The sequence below is a fragment of the Eptesicus fuscus genome, chromosome 5 (assembly GCF_027574615.1).
Source record: "Eptesicus fuscus isolate TK198812 chromosome 5, DD_ASM_mEF_20220401, whole genome shotgun sequence".
Lineage (NCBI taxonomy): Eukaryota > Metazoa > Chordata > Mammalia > Chiroptera > Vespertilionidae > Eptesicus > Eptesicus fuscus.
The window spans coordinates 21,409,336-21,425,141 of record NC_072477.1 but is presented as its reverse complement, the minus strand read 5'-3'; the positions used below and the strand labels follow the sequence as shown (position 1 = coordinate 21,425,141).

The window sequence follows — 15,806 nt, the reverse complement described above, 5'->3', positions numbered from 1 at the left end:
TAGGGGAGATGGTGGCAGGAGGTATATCACTGTGAGGTAATGTCCAGGGGAGGCAGGCAGCTTCTGTGGAGTCAGCATGGACCCCCTTCGCATTTTATAGGAATTCAGAGAATGACTCTCCCACTTGCTTAGAGAAAGTCTGCTGAAGGACGATTGGTAAATATAGGCAAGGTTTACTCACCATGGAGTGACACGGCTAGAAGTTAGGTGCTAACGACTGGCAGTATCTGGGAAATTTAAGCTTCCTCTCTGTATAGACTTAATGCTCATCAAACTCTTGTGCCTTAGCCATTCATGCCTAGCCAGCATTTTCTCTCTGTCCACATCCTTCTTCCTGGCCCCATGTTTGTTTTATTTTCATTTCCTATGTTTTTCTGTTGTTGTTTTTGCACTTTTGTTTCTTTGGCTCATATATTTCTAGTACAGGGAACCAGGGAGTGGATATAGTGGATGGGTGGGTGAGAAGAAATAGAGAAAAGGACAGTTTTTAAATGCTGACGTTTAATGTGGTAAAAATTCATATTGACTTCATAGTCTGAGTGAGCATATGTAAATAATTTGTGAAGCATATGAAAATAAACTCATGGACTTTTAGGATTTTTTTCCTACACACTTGGATGTGCCTCTTGGGAAAACCACTTTAGTGGAGGGTGATATGGTTGTGGTGGTATGTAAACAGGGGTTGATATTTACCATAACCATTCGACTCAAGTGTCCTTTTGTTGATGTTGGGCATCACTGGGAAGTTTTCTCCTTCCTGGTTACTTCCTTCAGAGGCACGTATTCTTTATGTTTTGGTCTTTTTTTTTTTTTTTTTTTTTTTGTCTTCTTTTGACAGCAGTCCAGGATATCAAATTGCTGCCCTGTTTTCAGTGGGCTCCATGTTTAATTTCTCTGTCTTTTGCTTTCGTTCCAAATTCAGGAATTAGTCTCCTGCACTGTGCTCATTTTGGTGCTATTCTGCAGACGTGGGCTTTGTCTGCTGTTGATACTGACATTAGTTTCTTTTTTTTTTTAAATTTCTTTAGTGATTAAGGTGTCACATATTTGTCCTCATCCCCCCATTCCCATCCCACACCCCTCCCCACGGATGCCCCAACCCCCTGTTGAACTTAACCGTTGGATAGGCTCATATGCATGCACACAAGTCCTTTGGTTGATCTCTCCCCCCTCCCCGCAACCTCCCCTATCCTCCCTCTGAGGACATTAGTTTCTTAAAATGAACTTTATAGATCAGTTCTGTTGTTTCTTTGGAGATAGGTTCTAAGTGTTCTAAGTGTATATATTACTATGCTGTCCTTTTATTCTTTTTGCTTGATATTTTCCATAGACTGTGTGGGCACTCACTAGGTGTTTCCTGACCAGCTAATGCCTCAGCCTCCACAGCATCCTCCACACAATTCCCCAGGCTGTGACTAACTGTTTTCACCTTTCATCCCTCCTAAGGTTCTGTAGAAGAGAAACAGCATCTTGTGGTTAAAAACATGGGTTTTTGAGTTAGGGTGAATTGGTATAAATTATTTAATCTTTCTAGATCACATTTTAGTTTTGATACATATTTTAAAAAATTAGATATAATATTGCCTGGGCCGGGTGGTTCAGTTGGTTAGAGTGCCAAAAGGTTGCAGGTTCAGTTCCCGGTCAGGGCACATACCTAGGTTGTGGGTTCGATCCCCAGTTGGGAGGCAACCAGTTGATGTTTCTCTCTCTCTCTCTCTCTCTGTCTCTCTCTCTGTTTCTCTCTCTCTCTCTCTCAATCTCTTTCTCTTCCCCTTTCTCCCTCTCTCCCTCTCTCCCTCCCTCCCTCCCTCTCTCTCTCTCTCTCTCTCAAATCAATAAAACATATCCCCAGGTGAGGATTAAAAAATTTAGGTAGAATATTACCTACTTAAGAGAGCTACTGTAAGGATTGAATTAAATATGATACTATATATGAAACACTCTTTTAAAAAATATATTTTATTGACATTTTACAGAGAAGAAGGGAGAGAGGTAGAGAGTTAGAAACATCGACGAGAGAGAAACATCGATCAGCTGCCTCCTGCACAACCCCCACTGGGGATGTGCCTGCAACCAAGGTACATGCCCTTGACCGGAATCGAACCTTAGACCTTTCAGTCTGCAGGCCGACGCTCTATCCACTGAGCCAAACCGGTTTCGGCTGTTCCTGGCATTTAACCTGTGTCCCTTTCTATCAGGTTTGCAACTGTGCGATATGATCAAGGAGCCAAAAACATTCGGAACCAGTTCATGCACCTAACAAATTACAGCGTGAATAAGAAGAGTGGAGACTATGTCAGGTATTGGCTGCGCCAGAGCCAGGAGCCGGAGAAGTCAGTCTCAGATGTGGGTGTTGTGGAAGCAAAAGTCAACATGTTGCCCTGGAGGCAAACTTTGTGTTTATGTCCATGTAACATATGAAAAGCTATGAGTCACTTACCCTAGTTTTGAGGCATATCTGCTGTTGCTTCTCCATTGCTTACACAGTTACAGCGTCACCTGGTCTACCAAAATATGCTTTCCCAAGTTTCATCTTCCTCATTCATTGTCTTCCCTCACTTGGCTTAGGGTGGGAATTTAATGCGCATGTGAAACTGTCTGGAAATCAAGAAATGAGGTCATTTCAGCATTTGATAAAATGTATCAAAAGTTTTAAAAATATTTGTGCCCTTTGACCCAGCAACTCCATTTCTAGGAATTTAACCTTAAGGAGTAATGAAGGATGTGCACACAAGATCAGAGACATGAATGTTCATCACTGTGCATTGTCAGGTGGAAACAGCAGGTTACCAGACACTACATGCAATTAATTTCCTTTTTGAATATATAAGATAACTAAAGCTGTTTATTTGTGCTGGAGGGGAAAAGGAAACTAGAAAGATAGACACAAAAATGATAACAGTTCTTAACTGTAGTGGATGAAATTATGGGTGGGCGATTTCTATTTTTTTTCTCAGAGCTTTTATGTACTTCCTACATTTTTCTAAAATAAATACTTGTATGATCAAGAGGGAAAAACTTAGGAATAAATTAAATAAAGAAACGAGGCCATCTCCGAAAAGGATTCAGTGGAAGGGAATACCAGCCCAGCTGTGTGGAAATACTCTTTCTGCTCTGTTTTCTTTCATTCTGATAATTTTGCCAAAAGTGGAAAAATAAAAAATAAACCCAAATAGTTACTTTCTACTCAGACTAAAAATAGGTGCCTACAAAGTCCAAGGAAAGAAAGAAAGAGAAAAAAGAGGTAGAGAAAGGGACGGATCTGGAAGTGATTGAATGGTTGCTGAGCTGTACAGATTGCATTGAGTATCCTGTGAACAGTATTAGGAATTGGTTGAAGAAATCTCCTTCACTTTGGAAGATGAGCAAAAAGCAATTGGTGGGTGGTGGGGCGCTGGTAGGGAATGAGTGGGCAGTGGCAAAACACACGTTCCAGATGGCAAGACCTTTCCAACAGTCACGGGAGTCTGCCCGTTTGCCATCCTGCTGCTTTTGTGGAGGTATACTGCATCACTTTTATTGTTGCTCTAGTGCATTCTCCCTTCCCTTCAGTGATAGATGGAGAGGTATATTTAAAAAGCTATGTCTGCCACTAGAGAGGAGGAAGCTTGCTTCAGATGCTAAAGCAATTCTGTGCTTGGTTAGCTCATTAAAATCCTCCACTATGTATCTCACTAACCCACCCAGGCTCAGTTTTGGTCTGAAAATGGCATCAGAGGTGGTTTGTGGGCTCATAACATTTATCTCAAAGGCTAGATTTTCACTCCAAACATTTCAATCTATTAATGTATTGGAACCATTCTCAAACTTGTTTATATTATTTCACACATTTCTTTCATGATGCATAATTGTTTGATTGAGGAAGACTTGACTGCCTTCTCCCCTACACTCCTCAAAAAGGCAAGCCATATGCATTTTCATTTCAACGGAAGAAATTGGTGTAAAGGGATATATGACAAAAAGGTTTAAGGAAAAGTGATAAGGTGGAAGTTCTAAAAATAATTGTTTCTACAGCCAGGCCTAGTTGCATATGTGACCTTTATCTATTAATTTATTTTAGTTGTGATGATCCAGAAGTGGAGGATTATGGGAACAAATGGAGCATGAGTGCTATGCTTAGGTATCTGAAACAAGAAGGCAGAGATACAACTGGTGAGTACCAGGCCTTTTTTCGTTTTGACTTCCCTTCTCTGTATAACTTTACGATTGTCTCATCAGCAGTTAGTCTTAATTTTAATACTGTTGCTGAGACATCTGATAGGATCAGTTTTTGGTCTCAGTTTTTCCTATCTTTTACGAGATGCAGAAAAGGCTTTCCATGATCCCGGAATCTCTTTTCTTGCTTCTAGTTTGAAAAGCATAACTTTCTTCTTTAATATTCAGTGAACTTATCCTTTGTGAATGTTGAACTGTTAACCAAAATACTGTCAGTTTTTATTTTTAAAATATATTTATTGATCTTAGAGGAGGGGAGAGAGAGAAACATCAATGATGAGAGAATCATTGATCAGCTGCCTCCTGCACCCCCTCTTCCCCACTGGGGATTGATACAGCAACCTGGGCATGTGCCCGCACTGGGAATCAAACCCTGGCCTCCTGGTTCATGTGTCTATGCTCAGCCACTGAGCCACGCCAGTGGGGCTACTTGCTGTCTGCTTTTCAAATAACAAATTTTCTCCATATTGGCCTTGAATTCAAACTTTTCTAAGTTAATCTCTCTTACACATGTTGTTAAATTAGAGAATGGACTATGTGAAGTTTGAGTGTGGGGCTTGGTATCAAAATGGACACCATTGCTGAGCCTTGAGCAGAATGGGAAATTGTGCCACAAGGCCTATCTCAGTCCACACAGGGAAGGTGATAGAGAGTGAGAAGGGGAGAAAGGCTCCTTCTCCAGTCTGTGTCTGTCTGTCGTCATAGGCAGCCACCTTTTTGACTGTGTTCCTCTATTCACAGATACGCCTTCTCCTGGAGCATCCATTCACAAGATTGCCACATAGAGACTTTTTTTGAATGAGCACACATGCTTTTATATTAGACTAGAGGCCCGGTGCACGGGATTCGTGCACTGGTGGGGGGGCATGGCCTGCGGGTATCAGCCTGCTGTGAGAGCGCTGCTCATCCCGGTCAGCCGAGCAGCTGTGACCACCCTCTGAGTGGCTGCTCCTGCTGTGGGAGCACACTGACCACCAGGGGGCAGCTCCTGCATTGAGCATCTGCCCCCTAGTGGTCAGTGCACATCATAGCGACTGGTCGAGTGGTCGTTCTGGTCGGTCGCTGGGCTTTTATTATATAGGATTATGTTTTGGAATCCAGTCTTTCTAATCTGTGCATTGTGGTGTTCCTCCACCTCCTCCCCCTCCTCCTCCTCCTCCTTTTTTTTTGTAGCGTTGATGGCCCATGTAGAAGACCTGATCATTAAGACTATAATCTCTGCTGAGCTAGCTATTGCTACAGCCTGTAAAACCTTCGTTCCTCATCGCAGCAGTTGTTTTGGTAAGGAGACTCAAGAAGCTGAAAGTGTTTTGTGAAAAGGGGTTTGGGAAGTTGGGATGGGATCCTGGGGTAGAGAGTGATTCTGCAGGAGTAAGGTACGTGGTGGATTTTTATTCCTTTCTAAGTTCTCGTGAAGATCCTACTAAGAGGCCAATAGTGAGCTTAGTTGGAGGTCCCCTGAGAATGAACTAGCTTTCTGTGTGGGAAGCAGGGATTGGAACTAAAGTATAGGTCTCTTTGTCAGAGTGCAATCAGAAAAAGTCTGCAACAGACTGTATAGGAATCCAGCTCTAACAAATATATTCCAGAGCTCTTTGGCAGCCAGACTGGGAGCTGTTCCAAGAAGCTCTGGCTGGTACCAGTGTGTGCTTTCTCCCAGTTTCCAGTGACTCCTCCTTTTTGTTTTAGTCTTCTCTCTAGCAGGTTCTGCCCCTACCCCTCTCCTTCTTTATTCTCTTCCTCTTCCTCCTCTCCTCCTCTTCTCTGCCATCCCTAACTCCCTGATTGCACAGAGAAGGAGAGGGACACAGTTACTGGGTCAGGAAGCCTGTTGCCGACTGACCCACTAGTGGTGCTGTAGCATTTGTTTTCTGTGTGGATGTGAACTCGTAGTGTTTGCCAGTAAAGTCACATAGGTTTTCAGCAGGTGTTAGGCTTTGTTAGTAAAACGCAACAGGCTCATAGATGGGGGATAATTCAAGCAATACAGTGGTAAGTCATGGCTTGCGTAGGAGGCAGGGTAACAGAAAAGCAAAGACCTTCAGGTGTAGAGCCTGAGAGACGTAGGCTGAGACCCATTTGCCCCCCTTACTAATGTTCTGATTTTCAGCAAATTGCACCAATTCCGGTTCCTCAACTATGAAGCGGCAGTGATGATGCACTGCCTCCTCAGAGTACCAGGAAGAGCAAGTGAGACGGTGCATGCAGAGAGAGCACTTGGCACATGCGTGGCCTTTAATGTGTACTCAATAGACAGTTTTTTGTTATATTTATAACTAGCCATTATAATGCTTGGTCTCTTTAATGGATTATCATAATAACCTGTACTTTAGGGGCACTGAACAAAGGGAAGTGTTGAGACTGAATAGAAGATGGTAGATAAGCAAGGACCTAAAATTATGTAGGAAAAGAAGAGGTTGTGATATCTTTCTATCTATTTATTTATTTATTTTTAAACGTGTTTTTTTGTTTGTTTGTTTTTTATTGATTTCAGAGAGGACAAGAGAGGGAGGGAGCAATAGAAACATCAGTGATGAGAGAGAATCATTGATCGGCTGCCTCCTGCATGCCCCCACTGGGGAAGGAGCCCACAACCTAGGCATGTGCCCTGACTGATAATTGAACCATGAGCTCCTGGTTCATAGGTCAATGCTCAACCATCAAGCCAAGCCGGCTGGGCTAAGTGCAAATATATTCATGTCTTCTAAAACCCATAAATGGCTCCTTAGGTTTCAGTCATCAACACAAACTTGATATAACTTCAAGCTTCTAAGGATCTGACCCCAGCTGGCTTTTCTAGAATTCTGTTTCCCTTCTTATGCCGTGTAATCTAACTATACCACTGAGCACTCCGTGCCTTGTGCCTCTCTGTAAGGCCTGCTCTTCAGCTCGGAAATTCTGCCTGCCTGCCTTGCACATTCCTGTTTATGTTCTAAGACTCACCTCGACTTTGTCTCTTCTAGGAATCCCAGTCTAACAAAGTGCCCCCTGTGTCTCTTTCATGTTCTGTACGGGTTCCATTGTATTTCTTTCCTATTGTACTGCAGTGTTTTGTTCACACATACACTTCCCCGGTAGTCTCTGAGCTTGCCTTTATGAATTCTTAGTAGTCACTGTCTCCCTACCCCTCTCACCCTCTTTCTGCCAAACCAAACCTCACCATCTCCCTGGACCTCCAGGTCTTTTCCTAACCCTTTGCCTTTGCACCTGCTTTATCCTGTGTCTGAAATACCTGACAGATTATGACATCTTTCAAGACGAAGTCAAGTATCACTTCTTTGCAGAAGTTTTTTCTAAGTCTTCAGTCAAAGTTAACCTCCCCACCCCCAGCACTGTTCATAGTCTGCAGTGGTTCCTGCATGTTGCCTGGTACCCAGTCATGTGTCACCCCCCTCCCACCCCCCGCCCCACTGGACTGGAAGCTCTTTGAGGACAGCAACAGTGTCTCCCTCATTTCTGCCCCTCCAAGAAATATTTGTTGAGTGTCTGGTTGGTACCTGTTCTCATTGCCTTTTGGTGGCCTGACAGACTGTTTGAGGAGAGGGCGTAGGGACTGTAACTCCAACTTCAAAAACCTTACTAGATTAAATAAATAAATAAATAAATAAATAAATAAATAAATAAATAAATGTTTCTTTTCCACATCTGCTTGGCTGTTATGTGAAGGTAAATTTCTTGGTGTAAAAAAATCTTTGTTCTAGAATCATCACAAGCTTTTCTGAATGTTTCCTTTCCTATTTTGTTTTATTGCTTGATTGCCTTTTGGAAGCTTAAGACTTTCTTATACTTAATGGCAATCGAAGTTTCTGATGAAAGTAAGCAGCGACTTTCCCTGATTCGGTGAATACCCCCGAGGCCCGTGTCCTCACCCATGGTCTCCTTCCCCCTCCCTACTTGTGTTCAGTTTTAATAAACTGAGTGCATCTGGAGTTTTTTAAGTTGTTGACTGTGTTCTTGGCTTTTGTGGTTGTAATTCCACTTCCTGTCAGCCCTGGGATTCTGTGTGCTTCATTACCCTCCCCCCATCAGACATGATTTTGTAAACGTGTGTGTATTTGTGTGGATCTCTTTGCCTCCCACTGATTCCTAACCTTCCCTGGGCTTTAAGTTACAAGGAATAAGCTGTTTTTTTTTTCTTTCCCTTTTTTTTTTTCTCATTTGTTTTAGAGTAAACAGGAGTTGAGAGTTTCCCAGAAGAATTTGGCTTGAACAAAGCATTGGTGCTTTTAGAGGAAGCCAGTAGTCCAGTGATGGGGTTCACTATATTTTTTTTGGTTGCTGTTTCTGCCTTTCCACATTATGAATCCTTGCCAGGAGCATTCCATTACTATCTAAGTGTTTCTGTCCTATCATTTCTCTCTCACCCTACCATCTGATGCCCAACAGTGCTTCCAGGTACCTTGCGTATTCCCATTCATTTGTTTATGTAGGCATTGAACTTTTTTTTCCTTTTACTTTATGCTGTGTGCAGGGCATAGATAAGAGTCTGTTCCTTTCAAACCAAATTGTACATGGCATGTAACATTCTATATAATAAAGAGGTAATATGCAAATTAACCCTCATGCCATCACAAGATGCCTGCGCCCAGAGCAGAGGCAGGGTTCCTGTAACACAAGATGACTGCACCCACAGCAGAGGCGGGGTTCCCGTAACGAGTGTTCATCAGGGACCTGAGGCTATGTGGCGCTAGGCCAGGGCGGGGTACCTGAGGCTGCGCCCCCAGCCCAGCGGGGCTTGATGGGGGACCTCAGGCCATGCCCCCTGCCCTGGCCCAGGCTAGGGGACCTCAGGCCGCACCCCTCACTCGGCAGGGTTTGACTGGGGACTTTAGGCCGTGACTCCTGGCCAGCGGGGTTTGATGGGGGACCTGAGGCTACGCCCCTCACCCAGCAGCTGGCCAGGAGACCTGAGGCTGCGCCCCCTGCCCGGCACCCAATCAAGGGACCTGAGGCTGCACCCCCCTGCCTGGTGGGTCTTGACGGGAGTGGGGCCAGCCGGGTCTGGATCTCACCCAATGGGGGTGGGGCCGGCTGGGTCTGGGTCTTGTGCAATTTTGAGGCACACACGGGTGGGCTATTATAGAGAAAGGGCAAATAGCAATATTAAAATATTTCCTCTAATTAATTCCCTTTTGATGTGCATGAATTTCGTGCACTGGGCCACTAGTGCATATATATATTAGAGGCCTAGTGCACGAATTCATGCACCAGTGGGGTCCCTCGGCCTGGCATGCGGGATTGGGCTGAAACCGGCTCTCCGACATCCCCCAAGGGGTCCTGGATTGCGAGAGGGCACAGGCCAGGTCGAGGGACCCCACTGGTGCACGATTGGGGCCAGGGAGGGATGCGGGAGAGACCATGGGAGAGACAATGGGAGGGCTCCAGGGTGTGTCCGGCCCATCTCGCTCAGCCCAATTGGCTGGACCCCAGCAGCAAGCTCACCTACGGGTTGGAGCGTCTTCCCCCTGGTGGTCAGTGCATGTCATAGTGACTGGTTGACCGGTTGAATGTCTGCCTCCTGGTAGTCAGTGTATGTCATAGCAAGTGGTTGAGCGGCCTTAGCATATCATTAGCATATTATGCTTTGATTGGTTGAACAGCTGACCGGACAACCGGACACTGAACGTATTAGGCTTTTATTATATAGGATATATAGTATATCTGCATTGTATTATTAGTATTTATTTATTTATTTATTTTTATTTATTTTTAATGAATCTTTATTGTTCAGATTACAATTGTTTCTCCTTTTTCCCCACATATCTCCCCACCACCCAATTCCTACCCCCCCTCTTCCCTTACCTCCCCCCCCCCCGCTGTCCTTATCCATAGGTGTATGATTTTTGTCCAGTCTCTTCCCATACTCCCCACACATACACCCCTTTCCCCCTGAGAATTATCAATCCACTCCCATTCTATGCCTGATTCTATTAAGTTCACCAGTTTATTCTGTTCCTCAGATTTTTAATTCACTTGACTTTTAGATTCACTTGTTGATAGATATGTATTTGTTGTTCATAATTTTTATCTTTCTTCTTCTTTTTCCTCTTTTTAAAGAATACCTTTCAGCATTTCATATAATGCTGGTTTGGTGGTGATGAACTCCTTTAGCTTTTTCTTATCTGTGAAGCTCTTTATCTGCCCTTCAATTCTGAATGATAACTTTGCTGGGTAGAGTAGTCTTGGTTGTAGGTTCCTGCTATTCATCACTTTGAATATTTCTTGCCACTCCCGTCTGGCCTGCATGGTTTCTGTTGAGAAATTAGCTGATAATCGTATGGGAGCTCCCTTGTAGGTAACTAACTGTTTTTCTCTTGCTGCTTGTAAGATTCTCTCTTTGTCTTTTGCTCTTGGCATTTTAATTATGATGTGTCTTGGTGTGGTCCTCTTTGGATTCCTTTTGTTTGGGGTTCTGTATGCTTCCTGGACTTGTAAGTCTATTTCTTTCATCAGGTGGGGGAAGTTTTCGTTCATTATTTCTTCAAATAGGTTTTCAGCATCTTGCTCTCTCTCTTCTTCTGGTACTCCCATAATTCTGATGTTGGTTCGCTTGAAGTTGTCCCAGAGGCTTCTTACACTATCTTCAACTTTCTGAATTCTCTTCTCTTCATGCTTCTCTGGAAGAGTGTCCTTGGCCTCTTTGTATTCCAAATCTTTGAGTTGATTCTTGCAATCCTCTAGTCTGCTTTTGGGTCTCTGTATAATATTTTTTATCTCAGTCAGTGTATGTTTAATTTCTAGTTGGACCTCATTGAATTTATCGGCCTTTTCCATGAAATTCTTGAAAAACCTTATAACCGTGGTTTTGAACTCTATGTCCAGTCGCTTGTTCTCCTCCATTTCTTTGGTTTGTGATCTGTTTCCTTGCCTTCTCATATTCTCTGCTTCCCTAAGTTGGTAGGGTAGTTTTGTGTACTAGGTGTCCTATTGGTTCAACGGGTCAGCCTCCCAGTTACTTGAGGTGGACACTCTTGGTGTACCCTTGTGTACTGTGTGTCTCCCAGCAGGAGCTACAGCAAGGGCTAGTTTTCTCCTCCTTTGCTTGGGCGGTTTTGGAGCAGTCTGACTGGAGCTGCAGTTGGTTAAGCTGCTCCAGAACAGGCCATTTATATGCAAAAGCCGCTGTGTGGAGCCGGGGCGGGTTTGTAGAATGTGCGGGGCGGGGCCTCAGGGCGGGGCCTCAGGGCTGGGTGGGGTCTCAGGGCGTCACTAGGCTGGGGCGTGGCCAACGGCGATGGCTGCCGTCAGCTGTCTCTGCCTTTCCACGTTTCCAAGTCCCTGCGCCCCGCGCTCCAGCGCAGTAAACAATGATTGCTGGGCGCACCACTGCAAAAGTCACTCTCACTTTCCGACCCGATGGCCGAGAGTCCAGCTTCTCCCCGTAGGTGCCTGGGTCCCCCGAGTGTCCCCAGAAACTGGATTTCAGAGTGATCGGGCGCGCACCCAGCCGCCCGCCGCCGGCCCGATTCACGTGCCTCCGTACCTCAGCTTTTCAGCGATTGTGCTTCTTTCTCTTCTTAGTTATAAATCTTCCACTCAGCCAGCTTTCCCGTGGTTCTGGGTGGTAGACGTTTTTGTCTTTTAGTTGTATTTTTGAAATTGTTGTGTGAGGCAGCAGATTAGTTGTTTAACTATGCCGCCACCTTGGTTCCTCCCTGTATTATTAGTATTTAAATGTAGACTTAGGAACCCTCACAAATCACCCAGAACTTAGCCATTTAATGTTTTTTCATAGATGTGTACATCTGGAAAGGACCTCAGAGAACAATTAGAAAAGAAATTGAGATCCTGAGAAATTAAGACTCTTACTTCAGGTTCCAGAGCTAGTGAGTGAGAGAACTCAGATGGGAGAGACTCAGCTTGGAGAAAAGGGGTCAGAAGATGGGTTTTTGCAATTAAGTCATCTTGATCATAGGACTCTTGGTTTATAGAACTTTGTTGTTGTTGTTAATGCTCACACGAGGTTATTTTTCCATTGATTTTTAAAGAGAGTAGAAGGGAGGGGAAGAGACAGAGAGAGATACATCGATGTGAGAGACACATCAATTGATTGCTCCCCGCAGGCACCCCAACCAGGGCCAGGGATCGAGCCTGCAACTGAGATATGTGCCCTTGACCAGAATTGAACCCGTGACCCTTCAGTCTGTGGGCCAATGCTCTATCCACTGAGCCATACGGGCTAGGGTGGTTTATAGAACTCTCCCAGTAAAACAGATTTTTGACAATCTAATTTTCACTGCCTTCAAGATTGTGAAAATGTGGTACCATGTGAAATATATGCTTAAACAGCAACCCTTTAAATATGCTTAGGAAATTGGCACCGTGAGATAACTGGCTATGAGAACAGCTTTTTTGACCAGTTGGAGAAAAGCAGCCAAAGACAACAGGATGTTAGCTGCTCTTTAAAGATGCTGCTGCTGACACTGACTTTATCTGTGTGTGTGAAGACGGCCGAAGTGACAGGCTATGACCCTGTTCCTCTCAAGCCTGGGATCATATGAACCCGCTGTCATGCCACTTCTAAAATTGATGAGACTGGCCAGAGACCAGTGGTATCTTTGCTCTGGACAAACCAGGCTCAGGAAACCTCTCTTTGTTGGATGAATGCTGGTTTGACCTTTCATTGCTATTGTTCTAGACCAGTGGTCAGCAAACTCATTAGTCAACAGAGCCAAATATCAACAGTACAACGATTGAAATTTCTTTTGAGAGCCAAATTTTTTAAACTTAAACTTCCTCTAACGCCACTTCTTCAAAATAGACTCGCCCAGGCCGTGGTATTTTGTGGAAAGAGCCACACTCAAGGGGCCAAAGAGCCGCATGTGGCTCGCGAGCCGCAGTTTGCCGACCACGGTTCTAGACCATTTCACAGAGTTAGCTGACATTCTTAATGGGAGAATGCCCATAAATATTTGTTAAAGGAATGAAAGCAGGCAATATACATTCTCCAACAATGTAAACTACTTGACCACCACCAACAAAAGAATAATGGAAGTCATTAAACAGTTCACTTGATGAGACAGTCTTCTTGTCGGTTCATCCCATGCTCTACTTAGATGGGAAGAGAAGTGTACTGTAGAGGGGACTTAGTAGAAAGGACCTACTATTTGTAAGTTCTCTTCATTGGTTATATTCTTTAGTCCTTGTGACAGTTTGTATTTGTTACTCATGTTAATGTACAAGGGAAGAAGATTCAGAGAGGTTAAATAATCTGTCCTAGGGCCTAAATGGCAAAGCCAAATTTGAGAGGCAGGTCTCTGGCTCTTTCTCCACCCACATGAAGACAAGTTCTGATGTGTCCGGCCATTTTTGGCATGCCCCATACTCTGGATTCTCCTGCTGTCCTGTAACTAAATCTCAGGAGAAACCATAGCATCCTTTCTAGTGGATTAGGCCTGAGAAAGGACACTTTTTCTGCTCTAACCAACAGTACCAAGTCCTAGCTACTCCTTCCAAATCTACCTTTACATATGGTAGCCAGATACCATATTGATTTATTGGACTAGTTAACAAATTGGCTCTGAGCTTTTTCTTTTATTTGGTTCATTTTCCTGTGGACCTTGACCTGCTTTTTTCCAAATTCTCCTTCTGGATCCCAGATAAAGACTTCCTCCTTAGGTTTTCAAATCAAATCCAAAGGCAAGGTGAAAAGAATTTCCTTTCTACAATAGCATGTGACTGACAGCGAGTCCTGGACAGTGTTAGCACTCTCCACTGCCTCAGGGATTATAGCTTCAGCTGGGACTTTATTTCTGGGGAGGGTTAGTAGACTGATTCCAAAATTGGTGGTGTGACATGTTTAGTAATCTTTTAGGCTTTGAATGCCTTATTATTTTCTCTATCAAATATTTTTTTCCCTTCCCTCCCTAGGCCATCTTTTATCAAGTTTTTCCTTAATATGTCAAAATCCTAATAAGAATTTCTCTTATTTTCTGTATGGATGATGGTTTTATTATGAATATTTCGTCTTGTGATTAGGGTTATTTGGGGGGAGAACCTGCAAATCCTTTTGTCTTTTTCAAAAATTGTACAGTTTTTCACTTAAAACTTCTTTCTTTTTCTATTTTCTTTTTCCTCCCCCCCCCCCACCTCCCTCCATCATGGTATTTCTTGATTGCTTTCTATGTTCTTTTTATGATGTAGACTGCTAGATACATAATGACGAATAAGACATGGGCCCTGCCCTTGAGTGGTAGGGAGGAGCAGGCATGAAATAATAAATGATAGTACAAGTAGTGGGGTGACTCAGGTGCTCTTGGGATACACAAGAGTTACCAGCTATGCCTAGAGGAGCCAGGGAAAGTCATTCCTTGCAGAGGGAATATGACATGCAAAACAGTGTCATGAAACGATGTGGCATTTTTGAAGTAAGTTCATTGTGACTAGATGTGGCCTGCCTAGGATTGGGTGGCCGGAGATAAGGTTATGGAAATAGGTTGGGTCTTAGTTGTAAAGGCCTGACACGCTTCAGCTCATTTGGTAGACAGCAGCCAGCCACTGGAGGTTTGTGAGCAGGGGAGCAATAGGATCATTATTATTTTCTTTAACTTTAATCATGATTTGACCCAAAGCTTGGTATGATATAATTACAACACAGGGAAAACTATTCAACATTACTGGAAATGACTAGTTTAAAATCTTTCGGGAACCAACCTGACGTCAGGGTCTGTTGCTGACAATCACTGCCTGTCTTTATCTATTAGATTTATGTCTTAGAAAGGTAATTCTGATACCATGTAGAGAATGGACTACAGTGGGGAGAGACTTGTGCTAGGGAAATCATTTCATAGGTAGAGGTACACAGTGGTAATATATACTTACCATGTGACCCAGAAACATGAAACCATATGTTTACATAAATACCTGTACATGAATGTTTATGGTAGCTTTATTCATAATCACCAAAGATTGGAAGCAACACAAATGTCCATCATCTGTTGAAAGGATAAATAAATTGTGGTATGTCCATAAAATGGGATACTACTCAGTAATAAAAGGAATGAACTATATGACTGATACATATAATAAAATAGATCTCAAAAGCACATGTGAAGTGAAAGAAAATAATGCTCAAAAGGCTAAATACAGTATGATTCCATTTATTTGACTTTGTGGGAAAAGGCAGAAATCAGATAAGTGGTTGCTGGTGGATAGGGAATGAGGATTGACTGCAAAGGGGCAGAAGGTCACATTGGTGATAGAAATATTCTATATCTTGATTGTGGTGCAGCTAAACAACTGTATACATTTGTCAAAACTCATCAAACTGTACATTTTAAGTGTGAATTTTACTCTATGTAAACATGCCTCAGTAAGCCTATCTTAAAATAAGAAACAATGATAGATGGATGAACCTCACAAACATGCTAAATGAAAGAAGCCAGACTCAAAAGAGTATATGCTGCATGCTTCCATTTATATGAAATTTTAGAAAAAGCGAAACTAATCTATAGTGGAAGAAATAAGAATAGTGATGAGGGGCCCTGGCTGGTGTGGCTCAGATGGTTGGAGCATTGTCCCATATACCGAAAGGTCCTGGGTTTGATTCCCAGTCAGGGCACATACCTGGGTTGCAGGTTTGGTCCCCAGTT

The 15,806-nt window shown here is 43.4% G+C and overlaps 1 protein-coding gene across 6 annotated transcripts in view; it reads left to right on the top strand.

Annotated features, from left to right (window-relative positions):
- TTLL5 (tubulin tyrosine ligase like 5) overlaps window positions 1–15,806 on the top strand; it is a 249,166-nt gene that overhangs the window by 46,944 nt on the left and 186,416 nt on the right. For all 6 annotated transcript variants that reach the window (XM_028141345.2, XM_054715891.1, XM_054715892.1 and 3 more), the window contains exons 10-12: window positions 2,199–2,300; window positions 4,061–4,152; window positions 5,389–5,496. In XM_028141345.2, the coding sequence (XP_027997146.1) occupies window positions 2,199–2,300; window positions 4,061–4,152; window positions 5,389–5,496 (302 nt within the window). The remainder of the gene's footprint in view (window positions 1–2,198; window positions 2,301–4,060; window positions 4,153–5,388; window positions 5,497–15,806) is intronic.